This window comes from Aythya ferina (assembly GCF_964211825.1).
Source record: "Aythya ferina genome assembly, chromosome: 4".
Classification (NCBI taxonomy): Eukaryota; Metazoa; Chordata; class Aves; order Anseriformes; family Anatidae; genus Aythya; species Aythya ferina.
Genome location: NC_140300.1, coordinates 69,405,122 through 69,428,326, shown reverse-complemented (window position 1 = coordinate 69,428,326; position 23,205 = coordinate 69,405,122). Strand labels below are relative to the sequence as shown.

Below are 23,205 nucleotides of genomic sequence, written 5' to 3'. Positions count from 1 at the left end.
GCTGGCCCAATTAGATTCGTACCTCTGCTACAAGAGATTATCTGCATCCGAGGCAGAGTCGAAATTCTTGCTTGTGTGAGCACGCTGGTCTAAGATGTGGTCTTTTCAGTTTAACAGTTTCTTGCCAACAAAACCCTATTGCTGATGTAACTGTACTGGCGAAAGACAAAAAAATAGTTAACATGCATTTTCTTGGTAATGTTACTTTCTGAGGGATGTGGTGTAAGTTATTATAAAGGAATAGCACAGTGTAAGGTATAGCAAAGGAATGTTTTAGCCAGTAGAAACAGCATCTGTACTAAGATGGTTTCCATCCTCCATAAGCCTTCCCTGGCAGCAGAATGTAACACCTTCCTCGGGGTTTTAAGTACTACTTTCATTTTCTCTTCAAAACTCATTCCATTTATGAAAATGTTCCTGTCAAAAATTTCTTCCTCTGAAATCCACTATCACCACCTATGTGAGCGTTAAGGCTTGGATTTTATACTTACAAGCCAATCAAAATTACTTCTGTCATGCCAGATATTCCAAATTATGTTAAATGTTATATTAACTTCTGCTAATCTAGATGTAAAATATAATTCAACTGTAAATGCTAAATGCTTGTGTTATGCCTTTTGCTTTACATTTCATTACATTATAATCCCCATCAAGAAGACCAGGTTTATAGGATAGCAAAGATGGTGTGCTGAAGAAATAAACTGGAAATAACACCTTTGAAGAAAAATGCTTTCCTTGACACCAACTGTCACACAGAAATCAACATTGATGGTGACACATAACAAAGGAATTACAAGAAGAGGCTACACACATTTTAGATCTGAACATCTACCTTATACATCTGTATGTATAAGGTAGATGTTCATATATCATATAGATCTATATCTATACCTTATACAGGTACAGTTCTTGAACTCAGTGGGACTAAGAACACATATGAGTTTATGTCCTTCAAGATATGGATATATGGAAATATTGGCAGAATCAGGACCTTTCTTTATATTCCTTTTACTAATTTTACTCTAAACATTCATGCTTCAGTAACTGAGGTAAATCAATAGAGATTTTGAGTGTGAGCAGCTGTTGCAGAAGGTAATGGGAATTAAGAAGATATGGCATCCATCACTGCCTAGGTGCCTAGATACATTTAGTTTGTTGGTTTTCTTTCAAAATTAATATCTTTAAATCTGTCCTACCCTTCTCCCATTTCTTTCCTTCATTTAAAAAATGCATACTACTTTATTCCTTGTTACTCATCCTCTTAGTCTCAACTTTTCCGTTTCTATTCCCTCTCCCTCTCTTGGTTTGAGTAGACAGATTAAATGAATTATCCCTGCACCACTGAATCCAAAGATGCTGGATCAAGACTTAGCAGCTGCTAAACAGAAGTGGAGACACTTTGTGTCTCCGATACGCACAGAACAGGAGTTGCTGAAGGTGCTACAGGTAGCTCAGTACTACTCTTAGTATTTTAGCAGTTTCCATGACAAAGCAGGAACAACAAAGTAGTAAAATCTTTGTCACGGGCTAAGGGCATCATCTTCCTAAAGAATACCATCATCTCAGTAGACAACTAAGGATTGCAGTAGACAATTAGCAATAATACGGTTTTGTTCTTGCCTTTTTGGAGGAGGGCATTCTAGCTTTCATCTGCATATTTCCTTTTCGTAAGTTACCACTGCCCGTTTGAGCGTTCAGGCTAGGACAGTGTCAGACACCAGGACTAACAGGCAGGCAGGGCTGCTGTGCTCAGACACAACGGGCACCCGTGGGTGGCTCCAAGATCACTCATGGTTGACAGATGCTAGCAATATGGAGGGCAGACCTCAGAAGGCTCAGAAATCCACCTGGAAAGGAGACTGCTGCTAAGAAGAATGGGCAATGATAAAGATCAAAGAGAAGTTAGAGAGCAAGGAAATTTAACATTCAACTTGACTCCACTACTTATTAATAGGCCACTGATTAATCGGTATCATTGCTTGCCGACTTGCTTGCACTACGCTGTCTTGCTGTGATTGTCCACAGGCTTGTGTTGTTGCAGCTCACTCATCAGTAATGAGCATTAAATCTGTGGGGGTGCTGAGTGCTCTTTTTTATTTATGTGAAGCGACAGTAGCCAAAAGCTAATCCTACATGTGAGTGTCAGAATAGGGCCTGCAGATGGTTATTATTTTGTTTTAGGCTAAAATGCTGTGGAAAAGTTCACAATTATGAAACCATTGTTACTCGGTCACTGTGTACCTGAAGTGAGACACCTCATTTTACTCTTATTCTGCTTAAATTTGACTTCAAAACTGCAAAAGGTTAGTTTGGTGTTGTTTATGGTAAAGTTTGACTGAGCAACATCTGAAATGCAGAGATTTTTCTCTATACTTCAGAAAAGGTCAGCTTAAAATACCTATCAATGGGAACAAATGAATGTAATTTCAGGTAATTTTTGTGTCTTAGAATAACTCTGCTAGGACAAAGGGTTCTATAGATTATTTTTTTCTATGTTTGGGTTGGGGGGGGTAACCAGTCTTTCACTTTCATAGTAATGTGTGAGACAATCACAGAAACAAAACATGAAATGACCACTGCTTAATACTGTATGTACTGCACAACATTTCTCTGAAATAGCATGGCATTCTGATGTGCTAAAAGTTAAGCAGAGACACTTACTTGACTCTGCAATTAAGTGCATGTATGTTGAGCTGCCATAAATGTATAAAAAGATAATAGAAAAAAAGGTAGGTAAGCAGATTTTTTTTTTTTTTTTTCATAAATCAAAGGCATCAGCAGTGGCAATGCATTTGAAAAAATTCAGTTAAGCTGATATTTCTTAGGTGAGATCTGAATTTAGCAATTACAAAAAAAAATGTCTCTGAATCTTCTGTGATTTTTTTCCTCCAATACAGGAATTGTTCTGAATTGTTCTATGGCCAGTAAGGATCAGAAAAAGTAACGTCAATTATAGGAAGAGTATGAGTACAAGCTAAATTCGACAGCATATGGAAGTCACAGTTATAAAGAACAGAACAAAATCAAGAATTTCCAACTCAGATATAACCTCTGTGTTAACATATGGTTGTGAGAACTGGAAATCCACCAAAACATTAAAGACAGGAAACTAGATGCCTTTGAAAGCAAGTGTCTACAGAAGATTCAGGGCATAGGATGGTAAGTTTCATCTCTGATGAAGGAAGTGAGAAATCAGTTCTTTCTGCTGAAATCCACCATTTTCTTTAGCAGATGCCAACGCATCCTCCTCTGTGATGCCATCAAATGGGATCCAAGGGGTTTCAGAAAACCCACTGGTGACTTTCAAGAGAAAACCTGAACAGAAGCTTTAGGTAGGAGGGCTGAGCTCACGATCTCAGCCCCAGAAAGCTGAAACAGCAGGAAGTGATGGAAAAGACCTGCTAGCATTTGCTCAGGAAGTTTGTAACATCATGTTGTTTTCTCTGATGCCACACAGTGAGTATATACAAATGAAAATAAGGCTTACAGTATATAGCTAAAATATGTTGGAGGGAAAAAAAAAAAAAGCAGAAAAAAATGACATACCAAAGAAGCCTTAGAATAACGCTGAAATTTGCAGTTTCAGACATGAAGCTAAAATTTTCCTGTATCATCTGATAGTTCCTTATCAGTGATCAGCATAACTCAATAAACAGAAAATTGTGCACCTTAGCCAGTCACATCTTTAAGGTAAAGTGTGTTATTTTAAACCTTCTTCATTAAACTGTAACTGCTTTCCAAAATTTCTAACCCCTTTTTCAAAAATGGGGCCCTGCCCTCTCACTTAAACATATCTTTATTGGCATAATTTTGCTTCAGCATTTTTTTTACACACCAACGTGCAAACTCAGAAGCAGCCTCTCAAACAGCATGTGTAAAAAATGGCTGGAAGTGCGTGTGCTTGCCTTTGCGCTTCAGTCACACACCAGGCATTTTTCAGAGCCAGGTGCTGAAGGCTGGGATTAGTGGGCATTTTCAGCCTCTTACGCTGAGAAAGAATATCAGAGCCAAAAATAATGTTCTCAGCCGATTTTCAGATTCCTCATCTGTCAAATCTGGGTTATTTATGTCTGCTATAACCTCTTGTATCTGAAATGCAGCATGTCTGGACTAGCAATAACATTTTCATTTTTCTGTTGTTACTGCAATAATTGTCCCAGAAGGCCTGTGGTTTAAAAGAAAACCAATATTTCCTCCCAGTTTTCTTTTTCCAGGCAGTCCTTTCTTGTGGACCTCTATTTGAGGATCTTAAGATAACTATTTTTTGATAGACGTAACATTTATGAGACAGCACTTCATAGGTATAAATCACTATATAATAATACATGTATGCAGTGATGGCCAATATTGTTTTCTATTGTACTTCACTATCTGATTAACCTACCATTCCCAAAATCTGGTAGTACATAGTCATATATCTTTTTGGATATGAGAATAGAGCATTTGCTACTTCTTACCAGAAATCTAAGTTTATAATCTGTCAAAATACTCTTATCCAGCATGTAACGTTTCCTAGGTTGACCTTTACCTTTCCTAGGTTTTATGTATAAAAAACTAGATTCCTAGCTGCAATTCAGCTATCATGTTTTTTGGTTAGTTTAGGCTGTCATTGATTAAGGCCTAAATTAAAAATATTTGACCCAATAAAATCATAAATGGATGAAGATGTATCCATTGTCTCACAGATTTTCTTCTGCATAAAACAATTTAAGTTCCAATTACTACATCCTCTGAATTACGACAATAACAAAACATGTAACATTGTGCTCTTAAAACAAAACTCTTGAAACCAAGTAATTGTTTTCTGTTTCATAACACAGTTCTTGGTTCCAAAATAGAAAATAACATGAGCACGTAGTAATATTCAGCTGCTTTTTGTTATTCAAAAAGTAATAATATTCAGTAATACACCAAGTCTAATGATGCCACTAGAGATGGTGTCATTAGATGTCATTTTTCTACAGTATCTGCACTGAGAGTTTCTGTCAGTCAGGCAAGCAAATATGCCTCCCTTGCATCTTCAGTTCCACTTGTATGTAGGGGAAGAATGACTTTTCAGAGAATGTCCTTCTGTAATTGCAATTAAAACAAAATAACAAACATGCAAAATACCCTTTGATTCCAAAGTTGCTAAATACAACAGCAATTTAGCAAAAACATCACACCAAATATGAAGCTTTTAATATTATGGCCAAGACGCGTAGGCAGATGGCTCTGGGCTTCAGACAAGTATGTGATATTTCTGTGGTGTCAGAGGGCAGTCTGAAGCCCCGGGGAAGGGAACTTGCTCCCCGCTTCACAGTGAACACAGGGAGATGACACGACAATGTTTCTCTGAGAGAAATGCATTCAGACTCACCTACCAGAGCTCTCTTTGCTTTCATTGCCTCCTGTGGATTTTTTCTGCAGACTTTAATTCATTTTTGTCTTTACAGACTTTATTATAAAGCAGCTAGAAGGCAAACTGTTTATTACTCTAGCCTATTTGGGGTGGGGGTGGGAAGGGGGAAGAAAACAACCCCTGTTTGTTAAACATTTTCAAATTATAATGGAAGGAATTTTAACATATTACACACAAAATGAAATTACATTTTGCAATGCACTGTTAATCTTAGCATTGTTGTTTTTAAGCTGAATTGAAACAAAAAGCTGCAGAACCTCAGAATCAAATGCTCTGACAAACTAATTCCTCTTTTTATTTTTATTTTTTGTCTTTTCCAATTATTATGATAATTCTGCACTTCATATTACTGTAAACTATCTGCTTACAGGTCAGCAAAATTCGTTTCTGACAGTAACACACCAAACCATGTCTATACATCTAAATTGTACAGGACAGACAATGGAGCCACTTGTTTAATGTATAGTTTTTAAAACATAACACATGTGATATATGAATTTCACCTCCTGATTTGGTAGAAGCCAGTAATTCATTCAGTGCATGGCTGACTGACTCTATTTCTCTGCTGCTGACACTGCTTATGTATCATGCACCACAGCCTGCCTTCAGAGATCTAAAATACAGAAAGTTCAGCTGTTTAGAAATTATGAATGCTGCTGGGTGGAAGGAGATCAAGCACTTGTGTTTTGCTTTCAGAAATACGGTGGGCAGAATGGGTGCAAAGTCCCCAGCTATGCCAGTTGACTTCACTGGGAATGCTGAAGGAAGTTCATGAAATAAGGTGTGTTTTCCTATTGTAAAGCATTTCTAACACGTGCTTATCTCTTATTCCCCTGTCATTGCTACCTCTCTGAGCCTATAGCCCTCCGTTTTATCCAGTGCCTCTAGATAGTCCATATATGACTGGCCCCAGCCACAAGCGCTGGTGACACATAAGAACTAAAATATCTGCATAAATAGGAATAAATGTCTCTCCAAACAATGTCTCCTGAAGAAACCATCTGTGCAGAATTTTCAGGCCCAGGTCTCAGATGTGAAAGGCTTTACTGCTGTCTCCCTAGACAAATAGTAGCTAAAAGCATTTCAATTTGACTTGCTAAATATTTACGGGCAGTTATCAGAAATTATTCTCCGACTCACCCTTGTGTAGTATAGTACGTGTGTATGCATATGCCTTAATTTGGTTGGTGTGACAAATGGCAGAATAGCTCATAAGGCTAGACAAGGGGTATCATGTTCCAGGGCACTACAATTATCAAACAAGTGATGGGTTGGCAAAAGGATTGTTAAAAAAAAAAAAGAAAAAAGAAAAAGGACAAACAACAGATGACATAAAAAACAATTAGAGCTACAACATTCATCTCAATTTCACCATCCCTTTCTATATGGCATGTCATATAATATTGGAAGAAAGTAATTTGTAACATTTTAACATAAGAAAAAGTTAAAAGATTGCATGCAAAGTAAACGGAACCAAACCTGTCACTGTACTGTTGGAGACTAAGGAAATTACCTTATGTTTCTGCAACAACCACAACATATGCTGCATGCATGCAGCTAGCAATTAAAAGCAGTGTAATAGTTCTTTGTGTAGAAAAATTCCCTTGTAGATGCAGCATGTCTACACTGAACTTGTGGGAATGATACATTTTTATTTCCTTTGTTAAAAACACAATGTTGTACTAACACAGGGTTTAACTGTGGTTTTTGGCTGGTGGTACATGGGAGTGGGTTCCATTAGTGTATTAAAAATACAGTAAATTTTATGTAAGTTAAAATAATATTTACATTTCTAAGTCTCAGTGAATATAACTATAAGTTATGTGACTTAAGATACCACTGTGAACTCCCAATGAAATCACAGACCTATAAAATTTTATTAAAATAAACCCTACTCCTTGCATGGATTATTTTTCTGTTCTTACTCTAATATGATGACTTACTGAACTATAATCAGAATGCAAATTTCATTAATATTATCATACACATGGGAATATATTAAGGGAAAGTAGAATCATTATTTGAGAAATTTTATTAAAACTATTTCTGTTACAATTAACCTATAATTTAGTATAAACAATCTGACTTCTAATTATTATTACTCAGCTTTTACCTTTCTTTGAAGGATCTCCAGTGGAAACATTGCTATTTTAATGTTATATGAAAACACAACTAATAAAACTTTCCCATGTAAAACATATTCCACATTATCTACCTAGACATTATTTAATTCTACCTGCAAAAGAAGAGACTAGCTATGAATCAATCATTGTGGCATCACTCCATGCACTCTGGGGACAGCCTGTACAGTATGAACAGTCTTCAGAGCAGTCCTGGTAAATTCCCTTATCTTACATATAGATATATGTGTATATAGATATATATATATAGTCACGAAAGGTTAGACTACTAGCTTTAATAATAGGTTATTCTTAAGGTACCCAAACATGACTTATCTGGCAGAAATTTGCTAACAGTATGCCTTTGCACTGTAGCTCACTGGTTCTCCTGTTTCAACTCATTTTGGGCAAATCAAGTTATTAAAAAAAAACAAACTGATTTAAAGTATTAAAAAAATATTTCATGAAAAAAAATCACATTTTAAAATGACAAAACGTCTCTTTGACTCTAAACAGTTTAAACTATGTTCTCTGAAGCATATGGAATCATCTCTTAAACCATTCTGTCATGTTGGCTTGCTTTGTTTACGGGTTACGTGTTACTGCTCCTATCTACCAATATAAATTATGTCATTTCTGTGAAATGATTGACTTCTTGTTAATGGTAAAACATTTGTGATCATTTAGCCCCAAATGTTGTTTGCTTGATATACATATATTGAGAGAGAGAGAGAGATGTATTAATACACAGAGGTATAGTTTGTAACACATCTATAAGATATTACCACATATGTAATCTGTACATACAGTACCCACTGTACCAAATAAAGAAAGAAATAAATCCATATTAAGAAGTTAACTAGATGGATAAGAACTATGAGAAAGGACATTCACTGGCTGCTTGGTCAAAGGAAGAACGACTAACACACTATATCGGTAGCTCAATTATATCCCACAGACTGCAGTGTTTAGAAAGACAATTATATAATATAACTACTTCTTGAACCTATCTATTACATGCAATTTACCTAATAATCTCTGAAGTCTTCTGAATGCGCTGCTGTTCTTACAAATTTATGCCAAAAGTGAAGCCTGTGTTCTTTCTGATTTTTTTTTTCAAAATCATCAGACTATCTTGGGAACTAAAGCCTTTTTTTTTCTGGAAACTCAGTAAAACTTTGGTATCAAACTGTCTAATTTACTTGAAAAGCAACTGATTTATAGGCCACTAATTTACTAACAAGATGTTGAAAAAGCTGTCCTATCTAACCCATCTAATTTTTAGTGAGTTATTTTAGACAAAATGCTTTTGCCATTTCGGCTCTTCCCTCCCCCTAAATTGGATTATCATCAAACATACTTTCTTTAAAGTCTTTACTTTGATAGTTTCTGTAAAACAAGCCTTTTCATACTCGCTTTTTGGACTAGCAAAGAATTTCTTCCCTAGTTCAAAGGTATCAGAAGCAAATTTTGGATGCATAGTTGATCACTAAGAAAGCTGACTCTCTTCTTCACAGAACACAGGCAGAGGTATAAGCATATTGCCACCTAATCTCCTCTACTTTGTAGCTGTAGGGTAGTAATCTTTATCACAAAATACATCCTCTCCTTTGGGATACTGTCAAACCGGAAAATTAATTACCTAGAAATGGAAAGGTCAGTTTAATTACCCAAAGCTGGAACCTTATTCTCCGTTTTGGAGGACAACTTCCTGCTTGGTTTGTTCTTTCCAGTAAGCTTGGAAATATCCTACAGCAATTTACCAAAGTTCTAGGTGGGGCACTTAATTCTTCCTTTTTTTTTTCTGCCAAAAGAAAAAGATTGCCGTGTTCTCTAAGGATGCAGTTTTGAAGGATATCATCTGAATTGTCTTTCAGATATATATATTCAAGGTGCAGTTAATGGCCTGAGCAATTTAAAAAAGGGCAATAGTGCTTTTCTACGTAAACTTTTTGATGAAAAGTTCATGCCAGTCATCAATGAGTGATCATTATTAAAAATTTTTGTGGTTTTTTGGTCAACCTTGAAAAAAAACTTTAAACTGCACCTTCATTGAGGGCAGCCCACTTAAGACTTTTAGTGGATGAAGATCTCTATATCCACTGGAAATTAATTGTCCTTACCTCCACTTAGAGTTGATACTTGGCTAACCTGGGAATTGGTAAGCAATGTCACTATGTGTATAAAATCATTGTGAGAATGAATAGGTGGTGGATAAAATGATTATCTTCTAGGCAGAGAAAAATGCGATGAAAGGAAGATGACAAGGCACAGAAAATATCATGCGAGAAAACAGATACCAAGCAATAGCAAAAAAAGAGTCACCATCTTCACTGGCTAATGGAAAGAAGAAAAGACAAAGTGTACTAGGGCAAGCAAAGTATGTTTTAAGGTATTTGTATTTAAGAACCCTTATTGCTTCTTGTGAATCTAGCTCAGTATTCTTTAAGTGAAGTGATCCAAATCTACGTCTATCTTAGGCAACTGAAAAAATGTACAGATCTGTATCTCATGGCAGTTCATCAGTGTTATGTTCATATTACTGACTTATATGTAAAAAACATGGTAAACCAGGCAGGGATTAGAGCTAAATTCTGTAAAACTACCCAAGAAAAGATAGGTCAAAATCCTAATCTGTTAGGATTAGGATCTGTTAGGCAGCCGCAAGATCAGAAGAGAAAGGATTTTGGAAAGAAGAGTAAAGTCCCACACTGCAATGGAAGAGAGTCATCTGGTTGCAAGGAAGCACTGGTATGCTTGCTGTGCATTAGTCAAAATTACTTCGCATCTGCCAAACTTGTGCTGTGACATAGCTATGCAACCTTCACAGGCAAAATGATAAACTCTGCTATTTATACTAAGCACTAAATGCATCGTCATTATTCATACCGTCTTCTTTTTATTGCTTAAGTTTAAGCATTAGACTTTAAAATATTGGAAATACCAAAGCCAGTTGAAAATTGGATTAAAGAATTGGATACACCTAATAAATAAACCTGTTATAAAAATGATTCATCATCAAAAAATGAGTTGATCTAAAAAACGGAGTTTATTATTTCCTGGCTGACATCTCCTTGCAAAATAATTAAAATGAAACAAAAAACCCCACACCACTACCATTCAATGCAAAGACTGTTACTATCCACATGACATCTTTGATGTGATATGGATGGAACTTATATCCTATTGTGAAAAACCTCATTTTACACCAAGGAAACCAAAATGATGTGAATAACATCATGGGGAAGAAACATGAGTTATTGATAGCATATACTTTTGAGAGTACAGATATTTACAAAAGACCATCATTTTATTTTTTAAAAAATGAAGTGTAATTATGACTTATATCTATTCTGACAAGTTTTTTGACCTGAAATTGTACACAGATTTTTCTTCTGCCACCATGTGAAGTGCTAAGAAAGTTAAACCTGGAAGAGTCTCATCGTCTTAATTTACCATACCTTTCTGCCTGCAAAGAGTAGGGACACACATTCCACAGCTTTCAGTAAACAAACAAACAAAACAAAAAAAAAACTCTTCTTGTTCCATTCTTATTTTTGTTATCATACTAGTTGTTAAATTTGGACTATCTTGGGATAGCAGGCCCACTTCTGCTAATTAAAACTACTTTCCTAAGAAATATAAATTCGAAATATGAGGAAAAATACATTATGGATAGGAAACCATGCTCTTTTAACCAGAATTAGCAAGCAGCTCCCATATCCCTCTCCCTGTCCCATCAGGCTCATTTGTCCATCTTTGTTTTTTGTGTGAAGAAATCTTCAATTTTCAAAGTTCTTGTGCTATGTCATAATATTGGAAAAAGGACTGGACTACAGCTGTTACAAACATCAGAAATTTAACTACTACTGTCTTCATTGCCACCTGAATGTCACACATATGTGGGTTAAAAAAAAAACAACACAACAAAACCCAGAGCAATCAATCTAGCAGCCCATTGCTTGAGTGAGTCTTTCAGACATAATTTATTATCTCCCTTTTTATTCACTGATCTCATGATATGATTTAAAATTTGAAAGGAACACAGAACTTACTGTTTTGTGCCAGAGCTTGAAGCAGACAGTCCAAGCATCCCTCCAAGCTATCTGCCGTGCTGTCAGTGGTTGTTATCTTCAGCTTTTTCAGGGCATCACTTAGATTATCTGCTTGGTAAACACAAAGAGAAGAGAAATCAGTGTCCTTTGCAATTTGGTAACAGCACTGAATGTAAATAGTTACTGTAAAGTAAACAAAATCCTGTGTCAATGAAGAAGGAATGGTCTATAGCATATATTTCTGAGTATATAAAAAGCCAGGAGTCAAAGGTTATGCATGAAATTAAACTTTTCAAATTTATACATACATTTATCATTCTGCATCTGAGAACAGGATGCCAGCAGGCACTTTATGAAATGCTGCTGAATGGCAATTTAGCCATCAATATTGCCTCAGTCTAGCTGGTTCAGAAAACCAGCAGCAGGATCTTTGCTTCTATCCTCATGCGTGGCAAAAATATGATGGAAATAAGCACATCTTGATTTTTTTCATCAACAATGGGAAAGTAATTGAAAATGCCATTTTGTGTATGCTATATAGGATTCCATCTCAACGAGGCATTCACAAAGCCCTAGTGCTAAGCTTAGAGCCTTTTAAGGACTATGCCATTTTCCACCACATTGTTACAAGCACCACGGTTTATATGAACTGTGTTAACTGTTTAAATTCAGCTGATCTGGGAAAACATAAGGCATCTTCTAGAAATCAGAACCTTCTGAATTTCAGGGTAATTCAATAACTCTTCCCTCTTTAGGAAATAAATAAATAAATAAATAAATAAATAAATTCAAACCATGTAATACAATTCTCTACAGACTCCCATTTATCCTCATACAAGTTAGGGCAGTATCCCTGCTACCATTTTGAGTACTCTGCTTATCTGGGGACAAAATATAAGCGCGCTAGCAGCTGCAGCCCAGGTCTCTTCGGCCTGCCCGCTGATGACTAACCTCCCTCTGAATGGACTACCCTTTTAAAAACGAGTGCTGATTCGGTTTCCATGCCAACTCTGTCAGTGAGCAGGAATTGTTACTCAAAACAAATAATGTTAAATAGTGTCTAGCCGCCTACCATTCCCCGGTGACTAATCAGAAAGCCTTCACCCCAGCCCTACCGAGCCGTAGGTACGGTCCCTCCACCACACAGCGCTGGCATCTTCTGGGCCTGAAAGGCAGCCAGCGCTGCCTCAGAGCTTTGCACCGACGTAGGAAGCCCCCTTCAGAAGCAAGCTGGCGGCTGCTGCACTTTGCCTCCTCCTCACTTGCCCACATACGGGATGGTGCAAAGGGAAGAAGGCAAGAGCTTCCCTTATGCTGCCTTTCTTTGCCTTTGAGGCGCAGAAGGTGTGCCATGGAGGCAGCAAAATTGCACTCCTGGAGCTGCTTCGCTTCTCAGCCAAAGCTGGGGTTTTCATCCCATTTCCATTTTTCATTCACCTATCCTTTTGTAGCCCAAGTTCCCATGCAGATAAAAGTACGGTGCTTCATTTTTTTTAAGTTCTCAGTCTTTAGGTATTAAATTGTTTATCAGACAGTTGGTTTCTTTACTGACTAATACACATGTGGCCTTAGCTAGGCTACAGGCAGGAGCCTCATCACCCCTAAATGTGAGCGGAATTGTTAGGTTACACCACTGCAGGGTACTCAATGACCAACCACTGCAAAACTAACATTGTGCTTCACCTCCTCTTCCTTTTTCTTTACCCACCACCCTCTCTCATATCTCTCTCTCTTCAGTTTTTGTCTACTGTGGCACTACCTTTCTTCCACCACACAGGTACCTCATCTCATCTCCCTGCATGCTAACACATGTAGCTTTGAAACCGCAGCAGCTGTTTATAGCAAGAGGACTATGAGAGAGATAGGTATCAAAAAAGCAGGGGTTCCCAGTGTCTGTGGAAGAAAACGCGTAGGTAAGAAATTCACCTTCACACCAGATTTTGTAGACTGTGGAGAAAGGCTTCTGTTATCAGAGACCTCACCCAGGCCTTGTTTCTCTCTTATAGCCTCTTCTACCTTACATATATGCCTGATAAATAACAAACTCCCACTTTAATTGTATTTGACTGGACAAAGAGATGAGTGCTCTATCTCAAATGTTTGTAATCTCTTCCACTCCTTGCCACATCAGAACCTGCAGGAGGCACTGGGAACATCTCCCCCATCTTTTATTCCTACTCCCTCCTGGCTGCCTTCTGCTTACTTTTTCTGAGGTAAGACTACCATTTTAATACTCCACAGTCACATATGATGTGCACCATGATGTATTTTGGGCAAAATCTTCAAACGTGACTGACTAAATATTTCAATCCCTCAACTTTTCATGGTACTGAGCATGTACACATCTCACTGACATACACAGACTTTTAGCTTGAGACATGAAAAGTCAGCCAATGCTTGTGGCAGTGGTATGCCACATTACCTTTAAAATGTGAAACTGCCACTCAGTAGATATGATTAAACACTGTAAGTAATTTAAAAATACAATACACAGAAATTAAATTAGAAACTATATGCATAAAATGTGTTCTTAAAGCAAATTACAATAATGTTTGATTTTCTCTCAAGCCTACAATTCCAAACTTATTGCATCTTGACACATATCCCATCCCTCAGCCTGTGTAAATGAAGAAAGCACATGCAGGAATACCGCAGGAACACTAGAACTCTAGCCACAAAGTCAGAAGGTCACAGGGGCAGAGGGAAAAAGTACCTTTCAGGAAACACATTACGTGCTCATTTTGTATATTTCTGTCAAAGCCAGGGCTTTCTCCATTCTAAAAAGGGTTAATACCTTGAGAGACATATTTATCTTTGAAATCGGGAAGTATCGGATATATGCAAATATATCTTAAACAAATTCATAGGTTTTGTTCCTTTTTTTTTCCCTTCTTTTGCTGTTCTGAAAAGAACAAACCTTACAGTTTGAGATGACAATGACAGGGATATTCAGAGTGAAAAGACTGCAGTGGTCCAGTGGGTTCCTACCATATAATTACACAAGGCTCCCGATTTCTGCAGTTTCACAGTTGCACTGAACCTGTCATTTAGGGCGGAAGCTGCAGATGCTTTTCTTCCACGTACAAAACCCCCGTTGTTTTCTTGTGATCATCTCTTGCTTACTTTTCCATCTCTTCCTCTGTTTCTGTAGAATCTGTTTCCAGTAGGCTTGTTACTGCACAGGCTGATCATATTCTCAGAGATAAAAACCCGTGGGATAAAACCAATGTAAGGAATCTTTTTGGCTGCGTGACAAGGAAATGTGAATAAGTAGATTTTGTCAATACGTGAGGTCACGTGAAAGCTTACATTAGCTGGGAAGATTTAAGGGGACCAGGACAGGATGGTAAAGGCAAAAATAAGGCTAGTAGTGATACATATGATACAGTTGCTCAGCAACCTGGTATCATGTCGTGAGTTTGTGAGGCATCAAATCAGCATTTTAACAGTAGGATGAACCATTTTGTCTATCCCAAGCACAGGGAGTCACTCATACTTACACCTGGCTTAAAGGACTGCTTTCAGAATAATTAGGGCAGAAAATCCTGAACCCCACAGCCTTTATACTTGATATCCTAACAACACAAACTGGTAAGTCAGGACGTGGAGTCTGGCAAGGGCTGTCAGACCCAACTGTCTGGCCCATTCCATCTCCTGTTGCATTTTGACTTCCCCTGAAAATTACTCCCAGACCCAACTGTCTGGCCCATTCCATCACCTGTTGCATTTTGACTTCCCCTGAAAATTACTCCTGCACAAACACTCACAAAAATGGGGTGGATTAAATCCTGTAGTAACGTGTTACTTTTGGTGGCAACACATTATTACTACTACCTCTTGCACAGGCTTTTTTACAGAGAAAAATAGAAGATGACTAATGTAAGTAAATGCTTTAATATTCCATTCTGTTTCCGAGAGCTTTTCGGTGACTCATTTTCAACCACTAATTTGTTTTATACAAAATTACTGTTCCTTCATCTCATAAAAATCTGGTAGTTGATCAGCCTTGCTTTGGGTCAGGGCCACAGGAATGCTGGATATGCTACAAACAGTTTTACAGGGTAGCCAGTAGTATATCCGGGGATGCAGCTTTTGTGTACAAGAGCCAACTTGCTAATCTTACATTGAGTTCACAGCATCTTCATCCAAACCACAGAGAAAGTCCAGGTACACACAAAAAAAATAATCTTAAGACTGACATTAAAAAAAATTATTTAAAATGTTTCCGAAGAGTATTTAGATGGATAGCTTTTGTCTGCACAGTCTATTTTTCTGGATTTTGTGATCTTACCCAGTATAGAGATTTAAAAAGAAAAGAAAAAATCCTCCTTGAACGTATCATTAACATTTCCTCTATCTTTTGATTGACAGTCAGTATACTGTTGTGAGCACAGGTACTATTGGATTATACATGCAACTTGACAGACAATGAATTCAAAATAAATAGGATGTACTGAACCAGAACGATCAGGAACTACAGACATACGTTCTGCAGACATTGTTCAGCCTGCAAAATCAGAGATGGATCTCCGGGCACAGAGAAACATGCCTTGGAAAGTTGAGGCATAGATGCTGTAGCCATGCTGGTTATATTGGCAGGCATCTCTTTTCACTTAGCATCTTTTGAGCAAGATGCTTTTGGCTGCACTGGTGCTCTTGGTGTGTAACCTTTCCAAGTGACAAGCTAGCACAGGGTTCCTCTTTGGTCCCACACCTTGAATACTGGATGCAACTCTAGGTACCCTATGTTGTAAATGACACCCTGAAGAACTAGAAAAGGCACAGACATGGCTGAACAAAGGTAAGGAATGCCTCAAGAAATTAAACAGGCGAGAACTCTTCACCTTGAAAAAACAATGACTGAGGGTAAAAATGATTGAGATATATGGAATAAAGAATAGCCCTAAAACAATTAGAAGAAAGCTACTATTTACTACTTCTCCTAACGCAACAACTACAGTATCAAAATGAAATCATCAAGTAACAAACTTAGAAAAGAAAGTATATTTTCACCCCAGTTGTATTTAAACTGTCAAACTGGAACTGTAAACAGATTCACTTAATTTATTCAATGAGAAAAATTTTATGTGGAAACTAAAACCCACCCATGGCTATTAATACTAAAATATGCACTAAACTTCTAGAGTAGGAAGTTCCTAACCTGCAGATTACTATAAAATGGGAGAATACCACTCTGCACTTACCCCATCCTGTCTCTGCCCTGCCCAGTGTTTTCCCAGACGTATGCTTCTGGGCACTCACTGTCAGAAATAGGACAAATTGGGTGCCCCAGCTTTCAGTATGACCCACAGGGCTAAAAGGGGGGGCACATGGCATTCATGTGGTCACATCGTGCCTCGGTGCTCTAGTTCACCATGAAAAGAAATCTCCCAGATGTGCTTGGATGTTATTGGGCCATTTGTTTGGACCCAGCATTTGGAAAAGACTTCTTTTAACACAGCCAGTAAGGTAATTCCTCTGTTATTAACTGCATCTGCGGTGCTGAATGGGTCCTCAGGCTGACCCTGGCCCTAAAGCAGGTTAGCAGTTAAATCCATGAATCCACCTCCTAATCCAGGAGAAACTTTTGTTTGTTTAAAACAGAAATCCTCCTTGTTTGCCTCTGCCTTACCCTGTTTATAGAGGTGGGTTAAGGTTTTTTTCAACCAATTTTACTACTTCTAAGGAAATACTGATAGATCATTAATTGCAGGGCTCCCACTGCAACCTGTTTTTAACTTAGGTATACTTGCTCTACTTTTCCAGCATAGTAGCTAATTTTAATAAGATTGCCTATTTTTGACAACAGTTCAACTGCTTCATTCTTAAACACTTTCTGAATCTTAGATATATACCATCTGGTCTTAGAGACTTGTTACTCTTTCATTTATCCATTTGCTTCAGCATCTGTTCTTCTGACACCTCAATCTCTCAAGGAGCCTCATTTTTATTACCTGAAAATACTGACACACTATGGCTCATTGCCACCTGAGCAGTAATCTACCTAATTATTTTTGGTAATTATCAGGTCAGCCTATACACGCTAACAGCTACTTAGTTTGTATTCAAAACCAGCACCATCTAGTAACCAGTTCACTTCAAGTTTCTTACCAATGCAGATTATTCACTTTGCTGCAGTTTTATGCAAAAAGGGCATTTTGTTTTGTTATTCACCCCTGAACTCCCTCAGTAAAATGCCTGAAAAGATGCAAGAAACATACACCTTTGCACCTAAGTAGAATTAAAAGCATCAACCCTTGTAATTAATACAATCTCATATCTTTAAAACATATTTACACTACTGCAAGGTACATTGATCTGTAGCTGCTGTAATTGGTTTCTACATGTTAGCAATCCTTTCCTTATTACTTAGTCCTGAGTTACAAAGGCAAGACAACAAGAATGACATTTCAGAAGATTTTGCAGGATCTTGGAAGATTATTGTCCCTTCCTAAGGAAAATGTGATACAGATTTGGGTATTTCTATACTTCAAAATGAAATACTAAAGATTTGGAGTTATCTTAAGGTCCAAAGAAACTGATCAAAATTCAATGAAATCTACATAACAATTCTTACTGGTTTGCAGGGGGTATAAAACACGAAAACCCTTAAAGGTCATGTTTCAAACATTGTCTAAAAGAAGGATGAAATAGATCTTTTCATAAATAAAAAAGAAATACATTGTTTGATACAGAGAATCTGTACTAAAATTTCATTTAAAAGTCAGCTGATGTTAGAAAAAATGATTTCAACTAGCAAAGACATGGTTCTCAGTTTATGGAAAGATCTTTTCTGGTACTTTATTACTAGGAGTAGAACATAAAACAATATACAGTATGGCTACTGATCTTTAAAAAAAATATGTTTAATTGACAAATAACTGCACATTTTATTTTCATATACTTTGTTGTTTCCAGGTGCCTGATATTCACTGAGCCACACAACCAAAACCCAGGAGACATGCAGGGCAAGAACGTAAAATACTAATTAGGACCTTTGCTAGACAAAAGCCTTTTAAATTCTCACTGGATCCTTAGTAAGCAAGAAACACACATCATCATCTACAAGCAAAACTGAATCCCTTCAGTGAATTGATTCAATGCTCTGTTATAAAAGTGGTAATAAAACAGGTAAGATGCCTGCTTTATCCTAAATGATGTGCTTTATCTACATCAGTCAAAATTACACATAAAATTTAATATCTGGTTTTCCTCTACGTCCTCAGGCTTAATTCTCGTATGTTCATATGACTCTTTATAAATATGTTAGTTTCATAAATTCATGTGTATCACAGTTCATTTCTTCAGACACCCTACTGAATTGGAGCTCTTACCCTTTTTCCCTTTTTAAAAAGTTTTTTAAAGACAAACCTTAAGTGATTTCTCTCCCCAGATTACTATTCAGTGCACTTGTGTTTCTGGAAAGCAGCATCAGAATTTCGAATCCAGAGGAAAATCAAAATTCATTGCAGTACTTTTCCCATTTGGAGAAACAGGCAAAAGCAGGGCAGGGCACCTGCCCTGTGTCCTTCCATAACAGAAATGTCCTTGAACACTTCAGCTACTGTCAGCAATAACATTTTTTTTTTTAAGAGATGCTAGACAGTCTAAAGAATAACTTGTAGCATCTTAGGAATTTATTTAGTTCTTGTCTGCCCACTTAGTTCACAAAAGGCCTGTTTCTGTTAGCAGCTCGATTCTGACTTTTTAGCCCAACTGTGGCAATGAATTGCTGTGTTTGTGGCCTCCCACACCAGCTCCCAAGAACAGCTGAAATGATGCAATTCCCATGTTGTCAATTGTCATAATATTATCACGTGTCAGCTGGTATTTCTCCAAAGGCATTGCTCTCAGTCTCGTATACCTGAGAATATCAAGTTCAGCATCTCAAAATACATTTTTCACCACTCAGGTTTGAAAGAAAACAAACAAACAAACAAACAAATAAATAATATATATATAAATTGACTATTAAGTAACCCAAAAAATGACTTTTTACACCAATCTCATTTTTTTTTCCCCCAGTTTTGCTCATAATTTGCCATTTTCAGGTTCTGTTATGTGGGCACAGTTACAATCATACTTGTCACAATATCCTTAAGCGTCGGTTAGATTTAAACAAATGCTACCATTACTAGTGCAATCCCCAAAATAAATAAAACAGATAGCCGTGCAAAAAATTCATACAGTCCATAAGATTTCCATAATTCCTTCATCTTATAGATGTGTATACACAAAGCCTTATATAGTGCATATATACACTACTGCAAACAAAAAAATTATTAGGTTGCAAAGAAATATTAAAAACAAAAAAAGTTCCAAAATACAATCACTCCATGTACATTTGACCCTGGAAAATATTTGCCATATGACATACAATACAATATCATACCAAGATGTATGCATGAATATTTTTTGCCGTATTTCTTTTCCATACCAAGATGTACACATGATGAATATTGTTTTTTGCAGTATCTCTTTTAGGATAAATGTTCTGTCAAAGAACAACAATTTAATGTCTTGGTGTATCCTCCCTCATGTGAATCTAGCCAAACACTACTCAAAAATCCTTCTCTAAAAGATTACTTCCTTCCTCATTAGCAATTACAAAGTTAGCATCATTACATTATGTCACAGTGCTTCAAAGATATTAATGTTCTTGTTTTCAGAGAGTATTTATAAGGGAAGATGGAATCAATATACCACTTGAGTGATGAGCAAACTGAAACAGAGAAAATTTAAAAAGCTCTTCCTGAAGAGTCAAGTTCAGCCATATTGCAAATGACTGAAACAATCCTGCAAATAAAGTGTAACCCAAATAATAATCAACGTCATCATTCCCTATGATACATTACATAGAAATAAACAGCCACACAGAAAAGGAAAGCTTACGTGTACATGCATGCACATGCACACACGCAGAAAGGCCAGCTTCTCTTTACTGGTTCTTCTTTCCACTCGTGTTTACATAATTGTTGGTTTATTTTGTTCTTTTGTCTCCTCTCCTGCTGCACAAGACACTTTCTGCTTGAAGCGTTTTTAATCTAGCAACCAAGAGAGACTTTGTCAAGTCAAGATAGCAAGAAGAGAGAACAGGTGATAGAATAAAAGTCATCTACAAAAATAGTACTGTCTAGAAACTGAGTATTTAAATCTTAGTCATTACTCAGCTTGATCTTTCCTTTGGGGTGCTATTGCACCTATGCGACTGCACATAACCTTTTCTACTTGCACCTACACTAAAAGTTTTGATCCTAATATGACTCCAGTTAACTGACTAGAGATGGCAAATGCTACTAATCACATCAAAAATAGTAAGAGGAAAACACCTTCCAAAAAATGTTTTTGAATTTTCCTTTAAATTATTTCCCTGACATACTAGAACAAACTGTCCTTTTTTTTTTTTTTTTTTTTTTTTTTTAATAATTTAATGGGGCTCCCAATTCTCTATACGTTTTCCAAGTTTTGTACAAAATATTGCTTGCTAAATGATACTGGGCTTCTCCGACATTCAAGTTATACACAGAACTTAGGCTTCGATAAAAATATATACATAAATAAGTAAATGAAAATCAAGCAGGTGGAGGATACAAAGTTCCAGTACTGAAGAAGCTAAAAACTCTTTCGGACCTCAATGAGCTCTAGATCTAGTCTTTGGCCTACACTATGCAAGTGGGTATACATAAATCAGACAATATAAGCACACAGTACAATATGTCATAACTGTATTTATGTTATCAGTTTGAGTTATTGAACAAACACGGGATCTGAGTCTCTGCAAAGCCCCCAGGCTCATCTTTCCCTGGTCACAGAGAGAATTCTGCTTGAATAAGATACTCAGGCTCAAAATTAGTACGGCTAACTCAAATTGTATGTCGCATTAATGTTCCTCCTGTAGCCTCAGATACTGTAATAAGTCAGATGTTATGAAACAGTAATCTGTAACACAGCACGTTTCTGGCTATCACGGATTCCCTGAAAGCCTTGAAAATGGAAACGAAGCACTTAAAAGGCAAATGATGAGTCCACGGCATGTTAGAGATTTTGTTTCTTGCTTCTTAAGCTGTCTGGTTTGAAAGTCATCCCATGATTTACCAGAGACTATGGAGACTTTCAGTTTGCTGGAATTTCTTACTGACAATGAAACCACGATGATGGGAGAATAGGGGGATTCACAGACATTCACGTGGTTTTCTATATTCAGCAGAGTCTTTAAATAGAAATATGACATCACTACCTGATATGGTACCTGATGTGAGAAACCAAGATTTTTTTTTATTTAATATTTATATATTTTTGTTATCTCTTACAAAAATATAAACTTTGCCTGTTTATTAAAAAATCTTGTTTCTAAATTCTGGTTTTAACACAATCACTGTGTAAATAAAAACACCTTTTCAAAGTTCACTAACAAATTGTAATATTTAAATTATCAAACACTGCCAAAATTATAACAGGAAAAATGTATGCATTTTCTTTTTAAGTTTCCTACCTTTTAATTGGCATCAGCTTTAGAAATTACAAAAGCCTCTCACATCTCTTTTCTTACCCACCTTACAGATAGCCTCTGAAGCTGTCAACCAACATATCTGCATTAAGGGAAAGTATATGTGTATTTCTGCATACTAGGAAAAAATATTAAGCTTTCTGACACATTTTATGCAAGCTTTTCAAATATAGTAAGCTAAGAAAGAAAATCTCAGCCCTTGTCCTGTTGAGTGTTAACAAAATTCCATCTGGTCACTTAGGAGCTGTGCCAACATTACCACACAAAGAGCCTTTGAGCCGTTCAAATGTTCAAGAGTCATTTGACAGCTTTTTTATTTATTCCCTCCTTTTTTTTCTTTTTTTTTTTTTTGTCAGATACGCACCTAATAGTGTACAGATGGCTAGGTTGTAACAAGTTTACTTGCATGTAAACTTGAAACTACCCTTGAAAGTAAACTGCGGAGTTCCTGCTTTGGGTTGTTGCTTGGTTTTATGTAATTTTTTTCTAACATTTAGGATTGTTCAGTCTACTGCTGCTCTGATTTCCTTCTTAGGCAAATCAGAAGTGAAGACCTGGTGCACGGTTGTTCTAAAAATGCAACCATAGCAAGACTCTGCTCAGCCTCCTCAAGGCCAGGAGCATGGGAGTACGTAGCGTGAAATCATGTTCCAGTACACAGCAAATTAAAGAAATGTCCTGTGACAAATATCTTCATGGGGGAAACATCTCAAGAACCACTCTGAATGGTGAGAGAGAGATTTCAGCAACAGATGGGTCCTACACTCAATATGTATTAAGTACATATCTTTCAGTGCCAAAATCAGTTATAGATTTATTCCTTAATCGTTGTGCTAAAATATGTATATTTAATAGTGAAAAGATATTTTACATTGTAACCTGCATTCAAATTTACTTTGGAAAAACAGAATGGGCTTGCCAAAAGAAAAAAGGGCAAATAAACAGAAGCTACATGATCTAGCATCAAAGTTAGCCTGGCTTAGCCTCCAAGGTCCCTACAATCTGCTTTTTCATGCAATGCTCCGAGTCTATCTGATGAGGTTGTGTACATCACAAATACACAGCACTGTAAAATAATCACAGTAATAGCTAAATTTTCAAGGATTCAACACGTTGCAGGAG

General features: G+C 36.9%; 1 protein-coding gene across 5 annotated transcripts in view; it reads right to left on the bottom strand.

The window, feature by feature from the left end:
* The window catches only part of RAP1GDS1 (Rap1 GTPase-GDP dissociation stimulator 1), a 95,713-nt gene that overhangs the window by 52,047 nt on the left and 20,461 nt on the right, over positions 1–23,205 (bottom strand). For 3 of the 5 annotated variants that reach the window (XM_084519386.1, XM_084519388.1, XM_084519390.1), the window contains exon 2: positions 11,577–11,684. In XM_084519386.1, the coding sequence (XP_084375512.1) occupies positions 11,577–11,684 (108 nt within the window). Of the gene's footprint in view, positions 1–11,576; positions 11,688–23,205 lie in introns of all 5 variants that reach the window. The other 2 variants (XM_084519385.1, XM_084519387.1) reach the window with 1 other exon arrangement.